Raw genomic sequence first — 21,834 nt, 5'->3', positions numbered from 1 at the left:
GGCAGGGTCATTAAATTCACGAAAAATCACCTCGAATATGACATCAATGCTCCAAAAGGGACAAAAAAGGACAATTTTAAAGTTCCAGTAATAGGGATGAAGGAAAACATATGAGAGTTTGAATTATCTTTTTTCTAAGCAGATTCGAAAATGTCGATGGAGGACTGCACTGAAATGGATGCCTTTGAGGCACTGATACTAACTACAGTGCTGCTAGTAGAGACGAGCGACTTTAAATTGAATTCAAATATACAGATGAGAAAATTTTGGCTGAAGTATGAATGGGAGACCAGCTACAATTGAGAAAACCTTTGAGAAAAAAAAAGAGGAAAAGCTTATGTGATAGAACAGGACTCAGGAACACAATAAATTTGAGGAAGGTTCCAAATATTAGGAAGCCAGCAAAAACCTACACATTACAAATACATAAAAAGGTAAACGTGTTTACACTGAGGATTAAAGCCATACAGGTTTGAATGTATGATCCTTATAGCCTGACTTTGTTCATTGCCTCAAAACAATCATGATCAGCAAGGAAAGATACCCCAAAGTCCCACAGATAAGATGACCAAAACTCAGCAAGATAGGTATGAAGATCCCTTCCGCTTGTGGATCATTTCTCTTCTAAAATAATTTTGCTGGGAGAGTGAGACTGAGATAGTTTCACTCATTACCACATGTAGAAGTTCCACTTTTTCAAGGGTATGGTGCAAGATTTTCGAATTCAGTACAAAAGACGTCAGGGCGCACAAAAGCCAAAATGTCAAGCAGTTACGGTAGAATATAATTCCAGTCAGTCATCGAAGATGCGAGTAATCTAAAAACTTGGGTCCAAGGTTTCTATTGCCAAAGCAAAAATCTGCCCCAGATATTCACGAAGAAAGATTCATAGTTATGACAACTTACTGGAAACTTTGGGTATCATAGCTGGTGTTGTATGAGGGCAATAACAAGGCCCAAGTCGATAGTATCCTTCCAGAATAGTCTTAATTCCTTTGTTCTAAAATCTAAAATAAGGAAATGCATATCATTGTTATATGGTGCAGAGATGAATTTCTTGAAAAAAAAAAATCAGTCCAGTGCGTTCTTGGGGGGGGATCAAAGACTGTTCGACTGCTGGAACAATCAATTATCTGGTGTCACAACAACAAAGGTCATCGACATTGAAAAATAATTTAGTTAAGTCTATTTAGGCATCAAGGAAACTGAACAGTTTCTACCTCATGTAATTTAAAGCTTCAAGAGGCTAAAACCTATGTCAGGAAAGTAAGGCAGACACAAACCACTTTAAAACTATCTTCAAAATCAATGACGTCTGCAAGGGACTGGGTAGGGACAGAAAAAGTTGACTATCAATTGTTAACATAGATAGCATAACATTATTAAAAATAAAAGAACAAGTATTTCAAAATACTTTTACTGGCTATCCGTATTCCTAATATTTCCTTAAATCGTTTATATTTCTTTTCAACAACTGTACATTTGTCCAGGTTAAGATAAACCATTTGTGGGCCCTCGTTCAGAGCTTAATATGTTTTTTTTTTCACCATAAGCCTTTTTCCCTTTAGAGAGAATGGCGTTAAAAAGTGTTACCCTTCCGTTGAGATATTTTGTTCTGATGGCGTCTGGCTTTTCTTGGTGGTTGCCCTTCCAAGTACAGACCAGACTCAGCATTACTTCAGTTCTTTGATCAAGCGACCATCAGTATAATATCATTATTAATAATACAGACTGAACAAAATTCATCAGGAACAATCATGAAAGGGTATCAACTTGCAAAGGGAGCATTTTCAGAATCGTTTTTTATATGCGAATAGAGAAAACGGAGATAAGACAATACCTCACTATAGAGGTGAAGCTTGCAACCAAGGGAAACTGTTGCTCTTACCCAGTTATGGGACACCTTAAAATCCCCCTTCAGAACATGACAGAAAGAGTTCTTTGTAAAATGGAGAGACATCTTTTGCCCCTTCCTTTCTCCTACTAGATGGATGGATGTATGATATTTAGGGCAAAAGCCCAGGCACTGGGGCCAAGAAGGCCATTCAGCGCCGTAATGAAGAGAAAATAAATTATGTTAAAGTTATGAATTCATGAAGGAAATGATAGTCTGATCAAACGACAGATTCATCACAACTCAAAATTATCTTTTCATATCTGAATGCTTGCTAGTTTGACTTTACAACATCAACAGTAACAATAACTAAAATCAAACAAATCTTAACCAATTATCCAGACAACCATAAAAGCCTTCAAATTGGGAGATTTTTAATATGGAGACAATACTGTCACACATTTATTACGATAAACAAAAGTCGAATATCAGACAGGTAAAATACAATGTGAAGTACTGAATAAAATCACATTATTATTGAGCGGCTCCATCGAGCAGTACTGCTTCTGGTGTGCTTGCCTCAGTAGAATCAAATGGTTGTTTTCAAACCTATGACTATGATATTGAGGCGTTTATTAAACACATTTAAAAGAATTTTATGGAGACTGGCGTAAACACGCCTCTTCAGTGGCAAAATAAAACGAGAGATAAAGAGCTGGGGTCACTTTGGCATTTGCCAAGTCAGAGTTTGAATCCTTATCTGCTTAACTTTTGTCTGCAACTATGCATTAACTTTTAACTGAAAAGATGGAAGAGCTGAGTCCCACCAAGAGAAGCTTATAAGTTGTAAACCTTGACAAAAGATGACCTGGAAATAGCTCCAATACAAAGCTTTGTCACTGTACACAATTTGTTATCATGTACGGGAGCGAACTAACAATCTACAAATATATTATCCTTTATCCGTTTAATATGCACATATACGTAGTGTGCCAATTTTAACTAGGCTTTTTAGTAGGTAACTATACAGGAGAGCTGATGTTTTGACAGTGGCATCAAATATGTATATATAAGATTCCGTTTTCTTGCTCTCCTTTCTTGTGGATCATATCCAGCAATCAGCAATGCCTCCCTTTTCACCTTTCACCCCAATTTTGTTCACTTTCCTCATCTAATGCATCACTCAGTTTATTAGAATAAGTAGAAGAATAAATAAGCAAAAACTGAAGATGACACAACTAAAAACCATTACAGGCAACTGCTAATCTCCCAGTTGTATTTTCGTGTGCAAGTTCATAAGAAAAAGGTAAGGTTAATAAATGCAAACAAAAAGTAACAGTATAATGATAAAAATGGACATTATAAGACAAAATAACTAATTAGAAATAAATAATCATAATCCCCCCTTCGAACGGTCACGAGCATCTACATCAGTTGCTACGTCACATACATAGGTTTACTTTTTGCTGACAATCTGGGAACTCAAAATATTTGCTGGGGCTCACGAAGTTGTTTACCATAGGCAACGGTTACAGGGTTCATTTAAAAACAATGTAAAAGGGACAAAAAAAAAAAGTTCTTTTCTCTGATAAGGGATAAAGCTTAAATATTCACTTTTATAAATGGTTTGCGAGAAAATCAAGCGAAAATGCTCATATAAGCCTGGAACAATTTGATCATCAATATCAATAATAATGGCATTAAATGGACATCAATGTCCTTCTGGCGGCACAAGGTTGTGGGTGAACTTTACGGCTACACTTCGCAGGAAATATTTCATAAGAATAATGTAAACAGAACAGCATATACATGCTTGCACTAATCCATAACTTAAATATTAAACTTTTGATTTCTAATAAACTTCAGTACTTGTCTAAAATTCTATCCTGATTTTAATTACCCTGAAAGACCAAGTGCTAACAAAAATTCCAAGTAATAAGACTGTTTGCAAATGTTTACACTTGGTATTTACTGCCTCATCCTCTAACTGATAACATTTAGATTCAGAAGCATGCCTTGTTGTTTCTAGTCTTCACACAGGTCAGACTTACGCACCCAGAAATTAATCATGCATATTTTTCCATTTTACAAAGAAACTCAAAAACACTAGCCTGAAAATTACTGGTGACTGAATCGCCCCTCATTAAATTCTGCATACGCGTTTGTCCTTCCAAACACCATGGGAATACTTAAGATAAAGTTAAGAATCACACTTAAAGACAGAAAGATAACGTCCTTGGCACAAAGTCGCCATGACTCGATGGGGGGTACTGTGTTGGTCCCGAGCTTCTCCTTTTATGAACTCTATCATAAGGGAGTATCAGCAAATGTCCACTTGGGCTAACTAGCATTTAAATTAGTTATTTGCAATCTGTCAATACATGACATTTACTATGATTCAAGCTAGCAGGCAACTTAGCTATGTGTAACTCATCCTTATGTGTTACAGCGTACCCTACACCTTTACTGACTTTGAACCATCCATAAATAAATTCATGCTCGATGAATTTGGATCTGACTTATCATTCAGGAGGGTTCTTCTTTGGGAAACATTTTGAGCACATGGAAATTTCAGTTACGATTCACTGTGGGATAAGAGGACAACTGACTTTCTGAATCTTTTGCAACTTAAGAGAGGTGTCATTAATTTGCTAATTTAATTTAAATGAAAATGCTTAAATGATCTTGGCAAATTAAATCTCTGAGAGTCATCAACTTCTTTGAGACATCATAGGAAGGGTTCATGGGGGCAGATTTAATTCTACACAAATACTGCAAACCTAGCTGCTCCCTCTGCATATCTAATGATACTTCACTAGTATACACATAAATGTGAGGTTCTAAAACCTGTGCAGCATATTCTAAGGTTCATATTATGCATAGAATGATTTAGTTTTAATTCAGACAATATCTTTGCTCCCGTACTCATGTTAGGACCTACGCAGTGAACCATAAAATCTGAATAATGACTTCTTATCTCATCCCCAATTAAGACCAGATACAATTTTTCGAATATTTCAACATTTCTTAACCTTCAGTTTCAAGCCATCACTGTGACTAGATCACGTGAGTTTATATCAAATATCATGCCCTTTCAAAAGGTAAAATTTACCTTTCAAAGTTAAACAGAGTACTTAAGTGTCTACACATTTGGTATACCACACAGCAACAATCTTTAGAGGTTAAAAATGTAAAACTATGCTCATCCAACCACTTACTGTTGGTATTGTTTTTTGAAAGTCTTTAAAAGCTAATGTAGCATCATAATTAATGCTATACATTGCCAGGTCATCAAAAAAGAAAGAGCTCTTTAAATAGAGGAAATTGCCTTTACAATGTTATTAATAGCCATCGTGAAGCACGTGACACTAAGGATACTTCCTTGCGGAATTCCCTTATTCTGAATGAGATACCCTGAGAGTGTTTCCCCATTCAACTTTCACGAATCTCGCTGATGCAAAAGATTCTGTAAATCTAATCCTGTTAACATGAATGCCAATTTTGTATAGTTGTTGGATCATGCCATATTGCTAAATAGTATTAAAAGCTTTCTCAAGACCAAAGAGAACTCCTTGCTTAATCTGATTGGATTGTCTAAGGAGTGTGTTTAGGGCAGATCAGTTCTTTCAAAAACCAAACTGGGATGGAGCAATCAGGCCTTCAAATTCCAAATATCAAGCTAAACTGTGTTAATTCATCTTTTACATGTAGCATGTAGCAAGTGGATTCATAGGCGTCTTTACTGGACTTCTTAACTGGCACCATGTCACTTGGAATGCCAGTCTCCCATATCTTATTTGTCATTTTCGAATGAAAAGTATTAGCATTTTCTGGCAGATGTGTTAGCATCTCGTAAAATTCATAGGGGCAGTAGCCTCAGCTGAAGATAGAGCATTTCTAAATTCTTTAAGAGAAAGGTTTACATTTATTCATTCCCTTGCCACTAGTCAAGAACCAAGGCAATCAGAGAATCATGAATTCTTTAAAATTCAGCAGAATAATTTTTTAGTTCGATATACTTACAAAATATTGACCTAGTTTTTTTGCAACTTGATAAAGAACACCGATCACAGTATCTTTCACTTACAAAATGGGTAAAACAGAAAGGATTTGCCACTAAGCTTCCTAATCTTTCTCCAAACAGCTATCACTGGTATCTCTAAACTGATCCCATCAATGTTGTACACCTGTATCATTCTCTCAGATTATTTTCAATTCTTTCATTTTCTGGGAAGAGAAATTTATATGTAATTCTTTTGTGTGATGAGGCACTATTTTCCAGTCTTCTCTAGCATTTTCTAATAACATTTCTAAGATTAACCCATGTTTTGTTCCACTATATAACAGCCAGTTTTTAATAGCGTCATGAAGTTTTTCAAGGTTGCCCTGGTAAAAAAATAATAAACTGTAAGGTATTGTCAGGGGTCAACATCCTGACTAAATTGACCCCAATCTGCCACCTCAGCCTTCCATTTAGAATATTTTAGTAATGGAATTTTTAACATATTTCAAGTGACTTGGGAAGTAGTTATTTCCATTTAATTTTCATCGATTGACCTTACAAAATCTAAATGTATACTGGAAGAGGATAAGCTAAAGTTTATAGCAGATAAATTATTGTCATATGTATTTTGAAAGATTACTGGCCCATTATTATACGAAGAAAGTGGATTAATCTTAATTATACTTTACACTATTCCCCTGAATCCAATACATCAGCATTCTAGAGAGATTATGAGCACTTATGTTGCTACGTAGTAGGGATGGGGAGGGTAGCTGAATTACTGAGCACTTATGTTGAGAGTAGGGATGGGGAGGGTAGCTGAAATACTAAGTTTTGAATATCACTTTCATAGAAGCCAACCCCTAGGAGAAAGCAAAAGGGAGCAAATGGTCAACTGTTTGTCTAAAATCATGCTTACAAAAAAGTGTTCAAGTTCAAGACAGGATTTTGCAAAAACTTATGTACACTAATTATAGAACTCATGGGCAAAGTCGCTTATAGGAGAGGGAAAGTGGCAAATAGCATACGTTAATCCAGGATCTAAAGAATACTTGCTTACCACAGTCTCCTGTAGGCACAATTCCTAGATTATGATCATGAAAAACAACCTTGAGTTGGTCTACTCTAGTTCTAAGACCCTTGAAGCTCCACTGCAAAATGTCTGACTTTAATTTTGAAGCATTAATTGAACTTTTCGACAGACACTGGCTCTGGAAGATGGAGCATCCGGTGAATACAAAATTTTGTTTTAACCTCTTTACCTTAAGAGAAAGAGAATCTCAAGATTGGCTTGAACAGCAAGAAGAAGGCATTTTCGAGTCTTAAGTGTGGGGCTTAGGTATCTGAAGAGTCTGGTCATACTGAAGAATAAAATTTAGCTGGGGCAGAAAAGGAACTTAATATCTTAATAGTTTTAGTATCTTTAGGCAAGCAAGGTCTTGCCAACTTCTCGTTATTGGGAAATTACACACCTTTGTTACTTTTCCAGTTTCTTTCGTAGAGACGAAACAGATTTTGAGTTGCTGGATTGGACTCTACTGTTTACAGTACCTACTGAAATAGCGGTCCCTTCCCTGTCTCAGACAGGCCTGGTAATTACCCCAGTAAGTTGAAGGATTCAGTCGAAGCAGGAAAGCAGGCTTAAAAACAAATCCAGATGAAGCATGAGAATCCTTTGGATGGGTAGAGAGTTTATTTGCATATTTTGCCTAGGAAGTAGGGGGTCAAGATAGTGGATCTTCCTTCCTTACATTTTGATAGTCTGTGGAGGCATATCTGAAGCAACTAAAGGTTTTTACATGTTTTTGATAACTGAGCAATACGCTGATTCAGGGCTTTTATCATCCCCCATCAGCATTGCATTTAGCACTACCTATTTTCATGTACTCTCTGTTTGCAATTTCCAAGACATAATGTTTAAAATTATATCAAGGGCATGCCTTTGAACTTGGGGAAATGCTCACCTTTATAGTGAAAACAAAACCTCCTCTAAACAGACATGGCATTTCTGTTAGCTCTATGTTTTAATTCAATGTGGTCATAGTCATAGCATTTGAATGCTCACCTTTACAGTTAAAACAAAACTACTTCTCAACAGACACAGCATTTCTGCTTGTAATATGCTTTAATTTAATATGATCATTGATAGAAGATATCCGATAGTTGGGCAAGATTTTAAAAGAGAAGTTCAATAGGACGGTTTTGTCGTTCCCACCTAGTTTCTTATCTGAATAAACCTGAGGAGGACATTATTTAAAATTTCTCTCTTAGAGAAGTTGTACAAAGGATTAACGAGAGATAACTGCTTCAATATTTCCATTTGGATAAGGTCTGAGGTTAGTCAGTAAAGCTACCTATGTCCCATTACTTACCTAAAGTTGTGAGATGAGATGTTGCCACTCCTCTTCAGGAGACATTCAGAGGCTCTTTTGAAGTTTGACCATTCTTCTTTGTATGAATCAACGTACTTACGACCATATATAACTTTAAGCTTATTCCTTCACAGTAAGCCATAAATTTCATATTGTTAAATAAAACTCCAGCCTATGAAAAGTAAGTTCCTTGCTGGGTGAGCGGGTTCCGTTCTCAGCTACCACTCTCTTGGTCGCGAGTTCGAATCTCCGACCGGCCAGTGAAGAACAAGAGGAATTTGTTTCTGGTGATAGAAATTCATTTCTAGCTATAATGTGGTTCGGATTCCACAATAAGCTGTAGGTCCCGTTGCTAGGTAACCAATTGGTTCTTAGCCACGTAAAAATAAATCTAATCCTTCGGGCCAGCCCTAGGAGAGCTGTTAATCAGCTCAGTGGTCTGGTTAAACTAAGATATACTTATTTTTCTATGAAAAGTAGTTGGTCAACTACTAATAATAAGGGTAAACATTAGGAAAGTTTTGATCACTAAACAGGTTAGATCATTTTGCAAGCACTTTTTTGATGTATCAAAGAAAACCAACAATAAATCATATGCAAATTACTGCTGTCGATAAGAACAGTAACTAATGGATTGCACACCATTTAAAAAGAACCGCCAATATAACTTTTTCCAAGATCCAAGACCCTAGTTTTAATATTACAATATCTGGTGTCATAACAGCAAACGTAAAAACAACTTTTTGTATTAAAAACCGTAAAAAGGTAAAAATGATAAAACTCTCAAGTTACATAAACTAGCAGTATAAAATTACTTAAATCTGCCTTTAAAAATAAATTATACTCTCCAAGTATTCGGGCAAGACGGTAATTGCCATTGTCATCCCAACACTCAAAAAGGAAATATCTTCACCAAGACTGGGACACTACCAGCAATTATCGCAGTCAACAAGACTGAACGGTCATCACAGGATGGCTGGAATTACTTGTTCATTAGAAATCCTTGTGTGTGTGTACAATCTTCAGACCACATAGGGCAGTTTCCCATCTTGGAATATTGTTGTAGGCCCATGGGAGAGATGACTTTGAAATTTCCAACATTTCCTTGTTACTGCCAAACAGATTTTCCCACGAGTTTTGCCTTGACCCTTTTACTTTCATCCAGATTGCTGGAAAAAAGGTCTTTAAAGGACAAAAGAGTCAGTCTCCTCACAGCATTTTATGCAATATTCTATCAAACTGCCTGCCCTTTCATTGCAATTATACCTATGTGGGCTGGAACCCAGCAAAAGTTAATTTCTATACCATGACGATTAACTAAGAATAGACATTCTAAAATCTCTTAAGACAACTGGGTGCTTGGTATTAAACCTTTCCTGAGATTGAGTGTAGTGCTTGGTATTAAACCTTTCCTGAGATTGCAGTACACTTAGGGGAGTCATCTTCTCCAAGGTAGGATTTGAATAACTATAAAAGGAATTTGCTCTTGGCCCATTTAGCATCCTATATGGAATGATTGAAAATGCTGAAGAAGATACAAAAAAGTTAATCTGAAGGATCATAAATCAAATATACACAGACACATGCCTTTCCACGTATGGAAAACACAGCAAGTGTTAGTTATTCTTAAAACCAGGTAAAGACAGTTTACTGGCGGCCAGTTACCAACCAGTCACTTGAATTCTCATCTTAGCAAAACCATGTATAAGATGGCAATTGTTCTCCTTACAATATCTGGATGCAGCAACTATTCTTCTACAGCCTATTGTGATTTTAGAAACATCATTTTACCACAGATGTGGTAGTTTCCATAAAATCATCTAAATGACAAGCCTTCGCACGTAAGAAATGTCACAAAAGTAGTGCATTATATATAATCCTTTTTGCACTGGCTGTTAATTTAACTGAAAAATACCTTCACATGATTAATCATAAATACGCAGTAGCTGTGGTAACATTAACTTAAGAGTTAATAAATAGTGAGATGGGCAAAGAAAAGAATTGACAAAAAGTGACATGGACAGAAACGTAAGGCCTCAGGTAATCTGGAAGAAAAAAAGGTATATTTTTATTTCTTTTTAAAGAAGAAATGTTTCATAGCTCCAGAACTACATTATGTTAAAGGCTCTAGGATTCCTCGAGTTGAAGGAAAATGTTACTTGGAATGCATGTAGTCTTTGGGACTCCAAAGAATTCATTCCCATGCAACCTGGATGTCAACGACTTACTTAGAATTTCTTAGACTTGTAAGTCACAGATCTTCTTACATGGTACCCCTAATGCAGGAATCAGACTAGACTTGAGACAGTCTTCTGTTATCGAGAATTTTGCAGGGCTTCACTTCTTGAAATGCTTAATTCATAGCTGGATAAAGTTCCCGAAGCCCCCCATCTCCTGAATTGCTCTTCAAGTAAAGATAGGCTTTTATGCAGTCTACAATGACTTTACTGAAATATTACAACCTTTTCTTACACAGCAGAATAAATTCTAAATAAACCGCATTTATTAAACAAAAGTGTAATTCATCTTCCATACTCTCCAGTTCCTTAGAGGCAGTTACAGAAATGAGCATTGTGCCTCCACATAACAACAGTTCCACTTCAGAACATGTGCTGGATTTGGAGATGTTCTCCCAGATATTGAGAGCTGTCTTTCTTTATGTAGCCTGACCCCAGTTTTTACTGTAGCGCTGTATACAATTTAGTAACGTACATTAATAAAGATTATGAAATAATTACTGACTTCCTGAGTGCTGTACAATTACTGGGAAGGTTATACCGAGTTACCATTTGTTTTACATTTTTTTAAATGCATGCTTCTGGTGAATTACTGAGTTATAGTGTTAACTTTTGCTAGGTACCAGCTAAAACCAATTTTTTTTGCTGTTCTAGTTTAAGCTGGCCTTATGCCAGTACAGGCAATTGCTCTTGGGCAGCCCATAAACATACGTGAGAGGCAGTGAAAAGACACACAGCTGGGCACACAGTATGGCATATGCCATGCAAAGAGGTCTCCTTTTGCCTTATAAATACTCCAAGCTATCAGAATGAAAGTAAAGGAGGCTTGGGAAATCTCATGGAAGATGTTGGTTGACAGTGACCAAATTATTCTGAAATTTACCAGTCCATCCCTTCCATGGGTGTACAATAATATATATAAGTTGGGGGCAGAAAACTGTCCTTTGTCATCTGAATATTGGCCCCAGTGTTTTACAGACAGATAGCCTGCAAAACTCTGCCATTTTTAGATGATTGCTTGGTTCCCTTGACAGTGTGGAACTGTCTGGTGGAGTGTCATAGCCTTGGAGACCTGAACAATCGTTTTCGCTCCTCGTGCTTTGATGAGGAGGGCAATTATATTTTCTCCTGGTTTTTGGAGGTAATTTACAGTCCATTTTATCAGTTTTTGTCAGTTCTCATATACAATTTTGTGGATGTAAGGTGCTAAATTATTTATAAAGCATGTATAGACTGAGGGAATGTTCAACGATAATATTTTTTTCGTCAAAATAAAAAAAAATCTGAAATTGAATATGACACTCGTAGCAAAGTCTCTTTACAGAAACCAATCAGTCAGTCAATCTTTGGACCAAACTTTCAACATTTAATAAAGCTGTGCAAATATTCCCCCCTGGGAAACAGACAGGGAGAAATACTTTCACCTTTCAAATTCGCCGACCATGGTAACGGCTGATGTGTAAATCTAACATTCCAAAGACAACGGTTGCCTTGAAAGCTATGTAGGCGTTAACCACAGTAAAATTGATAATACAAAAGGATACGCAATTATTAATAACCAGGAACAGCGAAGACAATAGGTCTCGCATGCTCACGGGAAAATAGAGAATATCAAGCAGATGTATACCAAAAATATTAAGTATATAAACAACAAATGCCTTTGAAAAATTTTCCAACACAAAAACAATTAATCTTATTATGTTTTAACATAGAAAATAAAATCTAACGACATTTTGAAAATTATCTCAGAACTAAAGTTTTGAATAATCTGAGTCAATTTATACTCCACATATTTATGTTTATACAGTAAAAGACTATTCTCGATTAGACGCGAAAAATTTAGGCATCATATTTTCCCTTCTATTATATCAGTGTGCAAATTGTAATAAACATTAAGTTTCGCTCTACCCATATCTCAAGGAGTTACACCTAATCATATATATTATTTTCCAAGTTGTTATTTTCTATACAAAGACCATAAGCAAACTAAATCGGCGGAGAAACAATAACAACACCTGCAAAATTTACATACATAAAAAAATTTAATATGTTCTTAAATAGATCTAAAAATCCCTCGCCTAAAACATCGGAAGTGCCCTCAAATTATCAGGTTTTTCCCTGACATTTCTATCACAAAACCATAAAAACTTCACATCCCCCGCGAGATGTTTGATGGACAGACCCACAAACCATTGTGGGACGTGAAAGACCTCAATCAAGAGCTACACATGGAATACAGGGATCTCCAGTAAGCTCTAATCCAACCCAAAATTTTATGAAATCCATTGAAAGATTTCCCCGATCCAGATGTTTACCGACCCGTCAGACCGACGGTATGCCATATGCCCCTGGGCACGCCGGACCTAAAGGGAAGGAAAGGGCATAGACGAGCGTTCCATGGGCCTAATTGAAATTCCTCGATTTCGGAGGGACGAGCAAAAGAACGGGACAGGTAAAGCAGCGGCCGGTGGTCAGATCAAATGCCCCCAGCATTAGTGATGGCCCGAGGCCCCTCCCTCTCTCGTTGCAGCGGTCGTAGCATTTAATGACACTTAACGGCAATTCCTACAAAAATGCTGTAAGTGGAAAACGGTCCCAGTGATAATTACGGGTACCAGCTTGGAAGCCCTGTCACGTCTTCTCCTGTAAAGAGGGAGATAAGGCTCATTTGCACGCACAGCTGTCATTTCCAAGGAGTTCATTTGTACAGGAGGCTTGTTTGGGTGAGCAAAGTCCCTCCCAACACCTACGTGACTTTTCAAAGGTAAATGAGGTTAATGATTACGGAAACTAAACACCTGAAATATACTTGTTGGTGTAGGAAAAAGGGTTCACGAATGTTTACAAATCTACCAATATCATTTCCAGCAAGCTGGTGCCCAACTGCTTACTCTCGGGACAGGAACAATAAATAAAATCAAGAAAGAGGTGGTAGGGGGATGGGTCAGGTGGAAGGCAAAAAAAAAAAAAAAAAAAAAAAAAAAAAAAAAAAAAACTCAGAAGAAAAACGCCTACCGCAATCTTTTCGCTTCAGGTCCATCTAATTTTTCCCTCTCTCAATTTCCCGCCACTTTTAACCTTTCCATTTTCCCCTTGTTTCCTTCAGACCTCAGGTAACAGCGAGCTACCAAACGTAAAATATATATCATATACTGTAGATGAATTTCCTCTATAAATGACAAATCTGAAAACATAAATCCAGGAAAAATTTTTTCATATTATTTGTTCAATATGTTTTAAAGTACAAACAATGTTGGCGAATGTGCATTATCTTTACCGACGCTTAACTGTGGAAACTTGAGCAATTATGCGAGACTGTGTGTATACTGGTTAGCTATTGAGAGAGAGAGAGAGAGAGAGAGAGAGAGAGAGAGAGAGAAATATTACACAATTTTTTCATTTCGATAAGAAAATTCTTTATTAACTTTCAAAAACATTCGTTTTTTGAAGTTAACAGAGAGAGAGAGAGAGAGAGAGAGAGAGAGAGAGAGAGAGAGAGAGAGAGAGAGAGAGAGAGAGAGAGGGTGCCAAATGTTTGATCTCAAAAAGAAAATTCTGCATTTAAAGTGAATTGTTGTCAGTATTCTAAAGTCACAAATAGGATAAAACAGTAATCTGATATTTGTGACGAAAATAAATAATCGTATACCTGTAATGTAAAATCAGTAACCTGGAGTCCATAGGAAACATATCAGTACTCTAATATCAGTAAGATACGATCAATACCTGATACCTGCAAAGGAAACACCATTTTGATATCACTTAATTTTACCGGTATCCATAACGAAGAAGTCAATTTCAGAAACGTGGGTAATAATTAGTATTGTGTCATGAGAGAATATCAAAAGCGATATTAACAATAACAAAGTAAAAAATGCGCCGAAGTTTCTCCGGCGCAGTAGAGTTTTCTGTACAGCCGCTAAAGCGTATAATCAAGGCCACCGGAAATGGATCTATCTTTCGGTGGTCTCGGTATAATGCCATATGAGCCGCGGCCAATGAAACTTTAACCATGACCCCGTGGTGGTCTATTACATATCGCTGCCAGAAGCACGATTATGACTAACTTTAACCTTAGATAAAATAAAAAAAACTACTGAGGCTAGAGGGCTGCAATTTGGTATGTTTGATGATTAGAGGGTGGATGATTAACATACCAATTTGCAGCCCTCTAGCCTCTGTGGTTTTTAAGATCTGAGGCGGACAGAAAACGTACGGACAGAAAAGTGCGGACCGACAGAAAGCTAAAAAAATTAGTATTCTAATGCCAATAAGAAGGATTGCTATCGACAACAAACTCCGGCCCGCACACCTCTGATTTCATGGCATGAATCTATTCAGACAGAAATGAGCAATAAACATGTAAGGGATGCAAGGCAAAGACAGCTTTTTTACCACTGATTTTAGAGCAAACTCTCTAAGAACAATTACCAGAAAGACCAATGTTAATTTAGTGTCATAACATCTGAAGTCACTGACAGGGAGGATACAAAACACAAGCAAAATCAAATTGTACAAATCACAATTAAAGATCATCCTTAATACTATCATTTCTGTATGACGCAGAAAGTTTTCCTTGAAAGTTACCTTGAAATGGTGACGTAATTTCCCTAAAAACACAAAAAACAATGCAGTCTCTGTCTCACATACGCAAACAAACACACAAACAAGCGCACACTCACAAAAAGTTTAGTCAGCCAATCCTCTTCTTATCTACTATGTTTATTTTCTCCTTTTTCCATCGTTTACTTCCGGTTCTCCACGCCTCTCTCTCTCTTAGCTTGTGTACGGGATTCTTTCTATCCCATTCAAACTCCATAGGCCTCAGCATTATTGTGAAGGAGTTTCAATTAGTAAAATAATCAAAAGCTAAGTGACAATCACTGCAAACTGGACTTTGACTATTTTGCACTGTAAACAGTTCAGACCTTCCAGTCACGTTAGAGTGGCTTTCTACTGATTGAAAGACAGGAGAAATATGTCTAATATTATAGGATCAAATTATAACGAACGTAAACATATGATCCTACCGTTGTCAGCATCGTATTGACAAATTGATTCCACGACCCTTTCTCATAAAAAATATGGCAACATTTGAAATCATGTTAAAAACAAAAGGATATTTCAGGCTCGAATCACCCTAACGCCATAAAGACCTGTTGTAAGTTTCATAAAGCCAAGATATCAAAAGTAAAATGACGTCGTATTATGTAAGCAAAATTCGGAGGCTACAAAAATCTAAATCAATCGCATCCCTTCATTCGCCGTACAGGCGCCAATTTTAATGAAAGTATATACACTTTGGGAGTCTGGCCTTTCTGATAAGTAACAAAGATGTATATTATAGCCTGCATTTGAATAATTTCAAGATGTACAACTAACAGTATTTCCACGTGGTTCATAACTTAATCCAACCTGTACTTTACACCTAACACTCAATTAAAGATACATATCTTGGAATGTATCACATCTAAAATAGCAGCATACGAACAAATATTCATAATATGGTAGCTGATAAATACAGACGTCCGTTCAGTTGAGGTGTTACTGTATTTTTACTGCTCAGTGGCAGTAGCTGCTTACTGCAACACATGAGTTCTACTCCCTATTGTGTAACTTCCTGCCAAACATCCATAGATACCTTTCATACTTCACCTCAACCACCGCATTACTCAAGCATTCGTTTTCTAAGAAAACATCCTACCATACACACGAAGCGTCACTCACCTACAATTTTCGTTTATCAGAAGCTCCTTCCTCCAAGCGTTCAAGGATCTGCTACTTTCCTACCAGCTGCACCTGAAAATATTCTACCTAAATCTAACTTATGGCATACAAGAATGCAATCACAGTATTGATTTTATTAGATTTATATCATACAATGGCATCACACCCACAAATATCATCGACGATGACAAAGACACTTACACCTAAGTAATTAATAACGAAGGCCTCCCGTGTGCATTTGCGGCGAAAAGGGAAATTTTGTCATTTATATAATTACTTGATAGTCCAGTTTGTGTCCACAGTATAAAAACATGGATGTTTCAAAGTCCTGCTTAAATTGACTAAATATTTGTCATGCTCGGGTAAAACTTGACATCAGTTTAAATAATTGTTTTGCAAAATGCGCTTTTAGAACATGCCTAATAAAAATACAGTTTACATAATTTTTGTCTAAACAAATATATATTGTATATGTCATTTAATTCTATACACGGAGGACATGGGCTGTAAGCCACGACTTCTGTTAATATCGATAGCTTAACAATAATCCTTTAACCTTTAAAACCCTCCAGATCCAAAGTTGCGTTACAACTTCATCTTTTATTTTATTAATTAAAAATGGTAAAATTTGTTAAATACAATATAATCACATCTAGGTATATTATTCTATTAAATTTTTCGGAAAACATTATTATATTGCAGAGGTATATTTATAATCGAAGTCCCACACTCTTAAAATCCATCTTTTTCTCAATTTCAAGTATCGTAAAAAAAAATCTTAAAATAGAACTGAAGTTAAAAGGATTAGCGACAATGGCACAACTGAAAAAGGAGACACTAATCTATAAAAGAAGGACAGAACTCAACAGAGAAAATGCCTCAAAAAGCAACATAACCAGTTTTGTGTGCAGCATAAAAAAAAACGAAAAATCTGGGGGCTCTGCTGAGGCAAAAATAAAAATTAAAATACTGTTATACAGCAATTCTTCTATCAATATATATATATAATATATATATATACACACACACACATATATATATATGTATGTATATGTATATATATATATATATATATATATATATATATATATATATATATATATATATATATATATATATATATCATTATTAAAGTACTGCAATTTCAGAAAGTAATATTATCACATTATAAAATACTGTTATACAGCAATTCTTCTATCAATATATATATATAGTATATATATATACACACACACACACATATATATATATATGTATGTATATATATATATATATATATATATATATATATATATATATATATATATATATATATATATATATATATATATATATATATATATATATATATATCATCATATTAAAGTACTGCAATTTCAGAAAGTAATATTATCACCTTCTTTTCCTACCAGCATTTTTCAATAGAATTTTTTTTTTTTTCGCAGGGGAACATATACAGTAGATACCAAGGTAACAGCTTCCCAGTTCAGACTTACTATAGAAGAGAAAAAGAGCGAAAGCATTTGATCATTTTGCCTAATCCTACCTAAAACGAAAGAAAGAAGTGAAGAACGAGGAAAAGAGAAAATCTGAACAAAGTTACCATTAATTTATTTTCTAAAAGATTTCATACCGTAATCCAGATAATCAGATGTTAACATGGAAAGGTAGCGATTCAGTAAAAATAACTTTAGGATAAGACAGCGAAATAATAAACGTGTCGTAGAATCAATCATTACATCACTAGCAACTCTTCTAACAGGTAACATACGCAAGGAAAGTAAAGAAGAATACTGTAAAAAATACAAAGCAAAGAGAATAAAGAATACATAACAAGTATATAATCATTATTATGTCTTCCAACATTTACTATATATTACAAGTAACGAAAAAGGATAAAAATACATAATGCACATTTCCCATCAAGCGCGTCATCCAACACGCACAAAAAGAATTAAAAAAAATACATAAATAAATTTCATGAGACATTTCACCGCAGTAGCACTGACACTAAAGGCTTCTCTCTCCCCACCAGATGAACGACTGCAAGGAAGAAGAGAGCCCCTGCAACAATGTGCAGAACCACCGTCAGCAGCTCCTGAACCACCAGCAGGATATCGACCGGGACCTTGAGGCTGGTTCTTGTGGGGGGGATGAGGACGATGAGGAGACTCGGGAGGAAGGCGCCGAAGGAGAGGAGGGCGAGGAGGGGGAAGAAGGGGAATTGGAGCCCCCGCCCCGAAGGAAACAAGTGATCCCGCCCTTGTACAACGTGGAACCCGGATGCACCGCCCTGGGTTGCTACTGGGCCATTGGTACCTTCATCGTCATGGTGATCGGAATCATCGCCCTGCTGATGTACTCGTCTCCTGGCAACGCCCGGGCGCCCAATGTCAACGTGACCAAATTGTTCAGATTCCCGCCGCCCGCCTCCCCTTCGCCCGACGCTCAGGCCAAGTAGTTGTTCGCTCCGCCTTCCAACGGTAGCTTCGGCTTCTTGAATCACTCGTTGATCCTGACGGCGGACATGGCAAACACATTCTAGCTAACTCGAGATTCCTGACGGAATTCATTACGGGATATGTCTACATTTATAGATATAAGATATAAAGAATACAGACATCAAAATGATGTCCCATTGCCTCATAATGAGACAAAAACTTAAATTCACAATCCAGTGTAAATAAGTCCTGTTATAAGTATCAATTTCCTTTAGAATTTCTACTAGTAACCAAGCTTTAGTGCAATAGTTTTTCTTTAGCGTTGTTAGCTTTACAACTAAGAACATATATCATATATTTTTCTAATTCCATCCAATCAATGAGGTCTTAACAGTTACAGAAATGAACTAAGAAAACACAAGTCAGATTAGACTAGTTTATGCGAGCAAAATAGAGCACTGGAATTCCAAAGCATGAATATTTATCTGTAAGGTACATCTGTGATCTTTTGGACAGTTTATAGGTTTCATTCTCAGGTTTAGCACATGTTATTAGAAGCAAACATTAAACCATACAAGGCTGATCATCAAGTAAGAATATACTGGCGCATGAATTCCTCTCGCTTGCATTAGACTGACTGGCTGCTATTGACGTCACATAGTCAGCGGTAACTATCACTTCAATTTTATCATTCGCTAGATATAATTTCCAGCCTTCGATCACTAAAAATTTTTCATGATTCGATCACTAAATGATATTCCTTGCTTTGTATCTTGAAGTTTGCACCAAATAGGATACAAGAGCCTGTGCTTTATGTTATGTATGCTCTCATTTCTGACATTATCAAAATGCATCATACTAAGGAGGAGGTTGAAAATGCATCCTTATATAACTGGAATTGGATCTGCTAATCTTTAATTGAAGGACTTATTACGGAATGCATCATAACCCACAGTAAGATAATGACTGAAGTATGTAAGGCCTTGGAATCGAAGAACCCTTAAGTGTTAATTATTTAATAATCTGAAAAGAAATAAAGAAGCCTCATCACAACACAGAGTATAAATGAACTACTGGCATGACAGTATGACGCAAAGATTAACAGTAACTGCTGTATTATTGTGTATGTGCTGAATTGTCCAGAACAAGAAGATTAACTGCCGTACAGAGGCTGTAGTTCAGCCTCTTGATCCTTTGTCTCTTAAAGCTAACACTGTTCAATAAAGACACCTCCAAATCTCGTGGATGCTGCAATTAAACTGTAAGAAACTAGCGCCTGAAAGGGTCTAAAAAGAAACAGTTGCATCATCATACTGTAAATGCTAATTTAGTCTATTTTCTTAACACTCATTACTTTAAATGAAATCGATAGGTTAGGTTAGGTTTGGTCACTTGGAGTTACCTGCCTTCATTTCCTTCCAAATACTCAATCTGAATTTGAGTAACAAAATGCTTTCCGTTGCTAGAATCACCATTACCACGACACTGGCCCAAGTGGCGTAGGTTTCTCATTCTCACCGGAATGACGCTGATTACCTGACCACTTAACTTGGTTACTGGGAGATATTCTTGTCTTATGGTGTCATTGATTACATTTGAAGATCTTTAATTTTTTCATTGATATGAAGCACTCATGGAGGTGGACTCGAGAAAGGCCAAACTTTTTATCACTACTTATGATAACCGCAGAGTTAAGGTACCTGGAACCTTTAAAATGAACAATTACTATGTGGCACACATACGTATTTATTATATATTTCCATTTTTCATCACAGTATAAGTAATATGTAAATATCACAAGCTTCATTGTTGGTTCTTCAACGACGAAGTAAGGATGCTGCCCTTCACTCACACTAAAGTGCACTTGAAGAGTGTTAGAATTCCTATAAAAAATACCGTTACTAACAGAAAATGCATTACTAAAGTTTTGACTCTAAAAACCTATGGTTTTTTTTAAGACAAACATTTCCGCATACCCTGAAAAAGGCCCCAAAAATTACCTAAAAACTTGAAAGGTTCCTACTAGAAAAGTATCAAATAATCCGACTGTAAGAAACACCTTTACTGTATTTCTCAAGCAATGAGCACATGGTTCTTACCGAAACTGCCACGGTCACAAACAAGCGCCTTGTCCAGCACACCTCCGTCATGATAATGCACGAATCATCACTATGGCACTGTTACACGTAAGATCAAATGTACAATACATTTCAATTTACTTTGTAATAAAAACATACTTGTATGATACACAGTTATGATATCACACTATAGCCTAACAGACAACCAGGCCTGTGCTACGCAGCACGACCTAAAAAGAGATAGCTGAAAAATGACACAAGTGGACCTCTAGTGAGCCCTGCTGTCGGGTCCTCGATGTGGGGAGGGGGAGAATGCGAGAAAAACTTGACTCATTGACTGGCGTCACAACAACAAAGGTCGCCGACAACGAGGAGAAAATAGGAAAAAACTAGGAATTAGTTGACGTAATTTCACAGGAAATTTTATGTGTAGCTGAACAAGCACAGCAAATCTAAAAATTCAGTGGCATGGTATATCACTTGAAGATTTTCGTGCAGCCTCAAATATTTTCTCGCATTTTCATTTGTATTAAGGACAGCGTCAAGCCAGTTGCCAGAGGAGGACATCAGCCAAAAAAGCACGAAAGGGACCTCTATCAAGCACAGTCACTCACCAGGATGGGAGAGAGAGAGAGAGAGGGACAGAACCATCCGCTCTTTAGGTGGCCATTCGAGGCCTTTGTTTTTTATTAGTTCCAGGAGCGGCTATTGAGTTCATAAGGGCTGCCAAGGTAAATTTTTAAAAACCAGTAATAAAACTTGTAAGAATAACTTTAAATCGAATACATTTATTTCAGTTTCTTTAGTTGGTGGGGTTTGAATTCCATATGATATCCAAACTTCCGAATACCTCGGCTTCGAAAGACGAAAGTATTGATGACATAAACTCTTTAAAACAATCAAGGTACGTCTGCTTTACATATATTATATGGAGATAATAATATAAAAATTATTGTTAAAGACTTAAGATAATCAATTGTATTTGTTCACAATTATACTGGCTCTTGTATGGTACTTTAAAAGCGTCACAAATCAGTAGTCTATAACAATGAATTACGAAGTTTTATGTTACTTTCTTGGAAATTTCATGAATTTTTGCAGATGACGAAGACGAGACTAGGCTAGACAACAGAACTGCACTC

General features: G+C 36.4%; 1 protein-coding gene across 2 annotated transcripts in view; it reads left to right on the top strand.

Annotated features, from left to right (window-relative positions):
* Nucleotides 1-21,834, top strand: part of LOC136830794 (uncharacterized) — a 105,433-nt gene that overhangs the window by 83,415 nt on the left and 184 nt on the right. For both annotated transcript variants that reach the window (XM_067090717.1, XM_067090715.1), the window contains one exon: nt 18,209-21,834. This exon is cut by the window's right edge and continues 184 nt beyond it. In XM_067090717.1, coding sequence (XP_066946818.1) covers nt 18,209-18,634 — 426 coding nt within the window. In that variant the 3' untranslated portion in view covers nt 18,635-21,834. The remainder of the gene's footprint in view (nt 1-18,208) is intronic.

This window comes from Macrobrachium rosenbergii, chromosome 47, assembly GCF_040412425.1.
Source record: "Macrobrachium rosenbergii isolate ZJJX-2024 chromosome 47, ASM4041242v1, whole genome shotgun sequence".
In the NCBI taxonomy this organism is placed as follows: Eukaryota; Metazoa; Arthropoda; class Malacostraca; order Decapoda; family Palaemonidae; genus Macrobrachium; species Macrobrachium rosenbergii.
The sequence above is the reverse complement of the archived record's forward strand: the minus strand, read 5'-3'. Positions and strand labels throughout refer to the sequence as shown.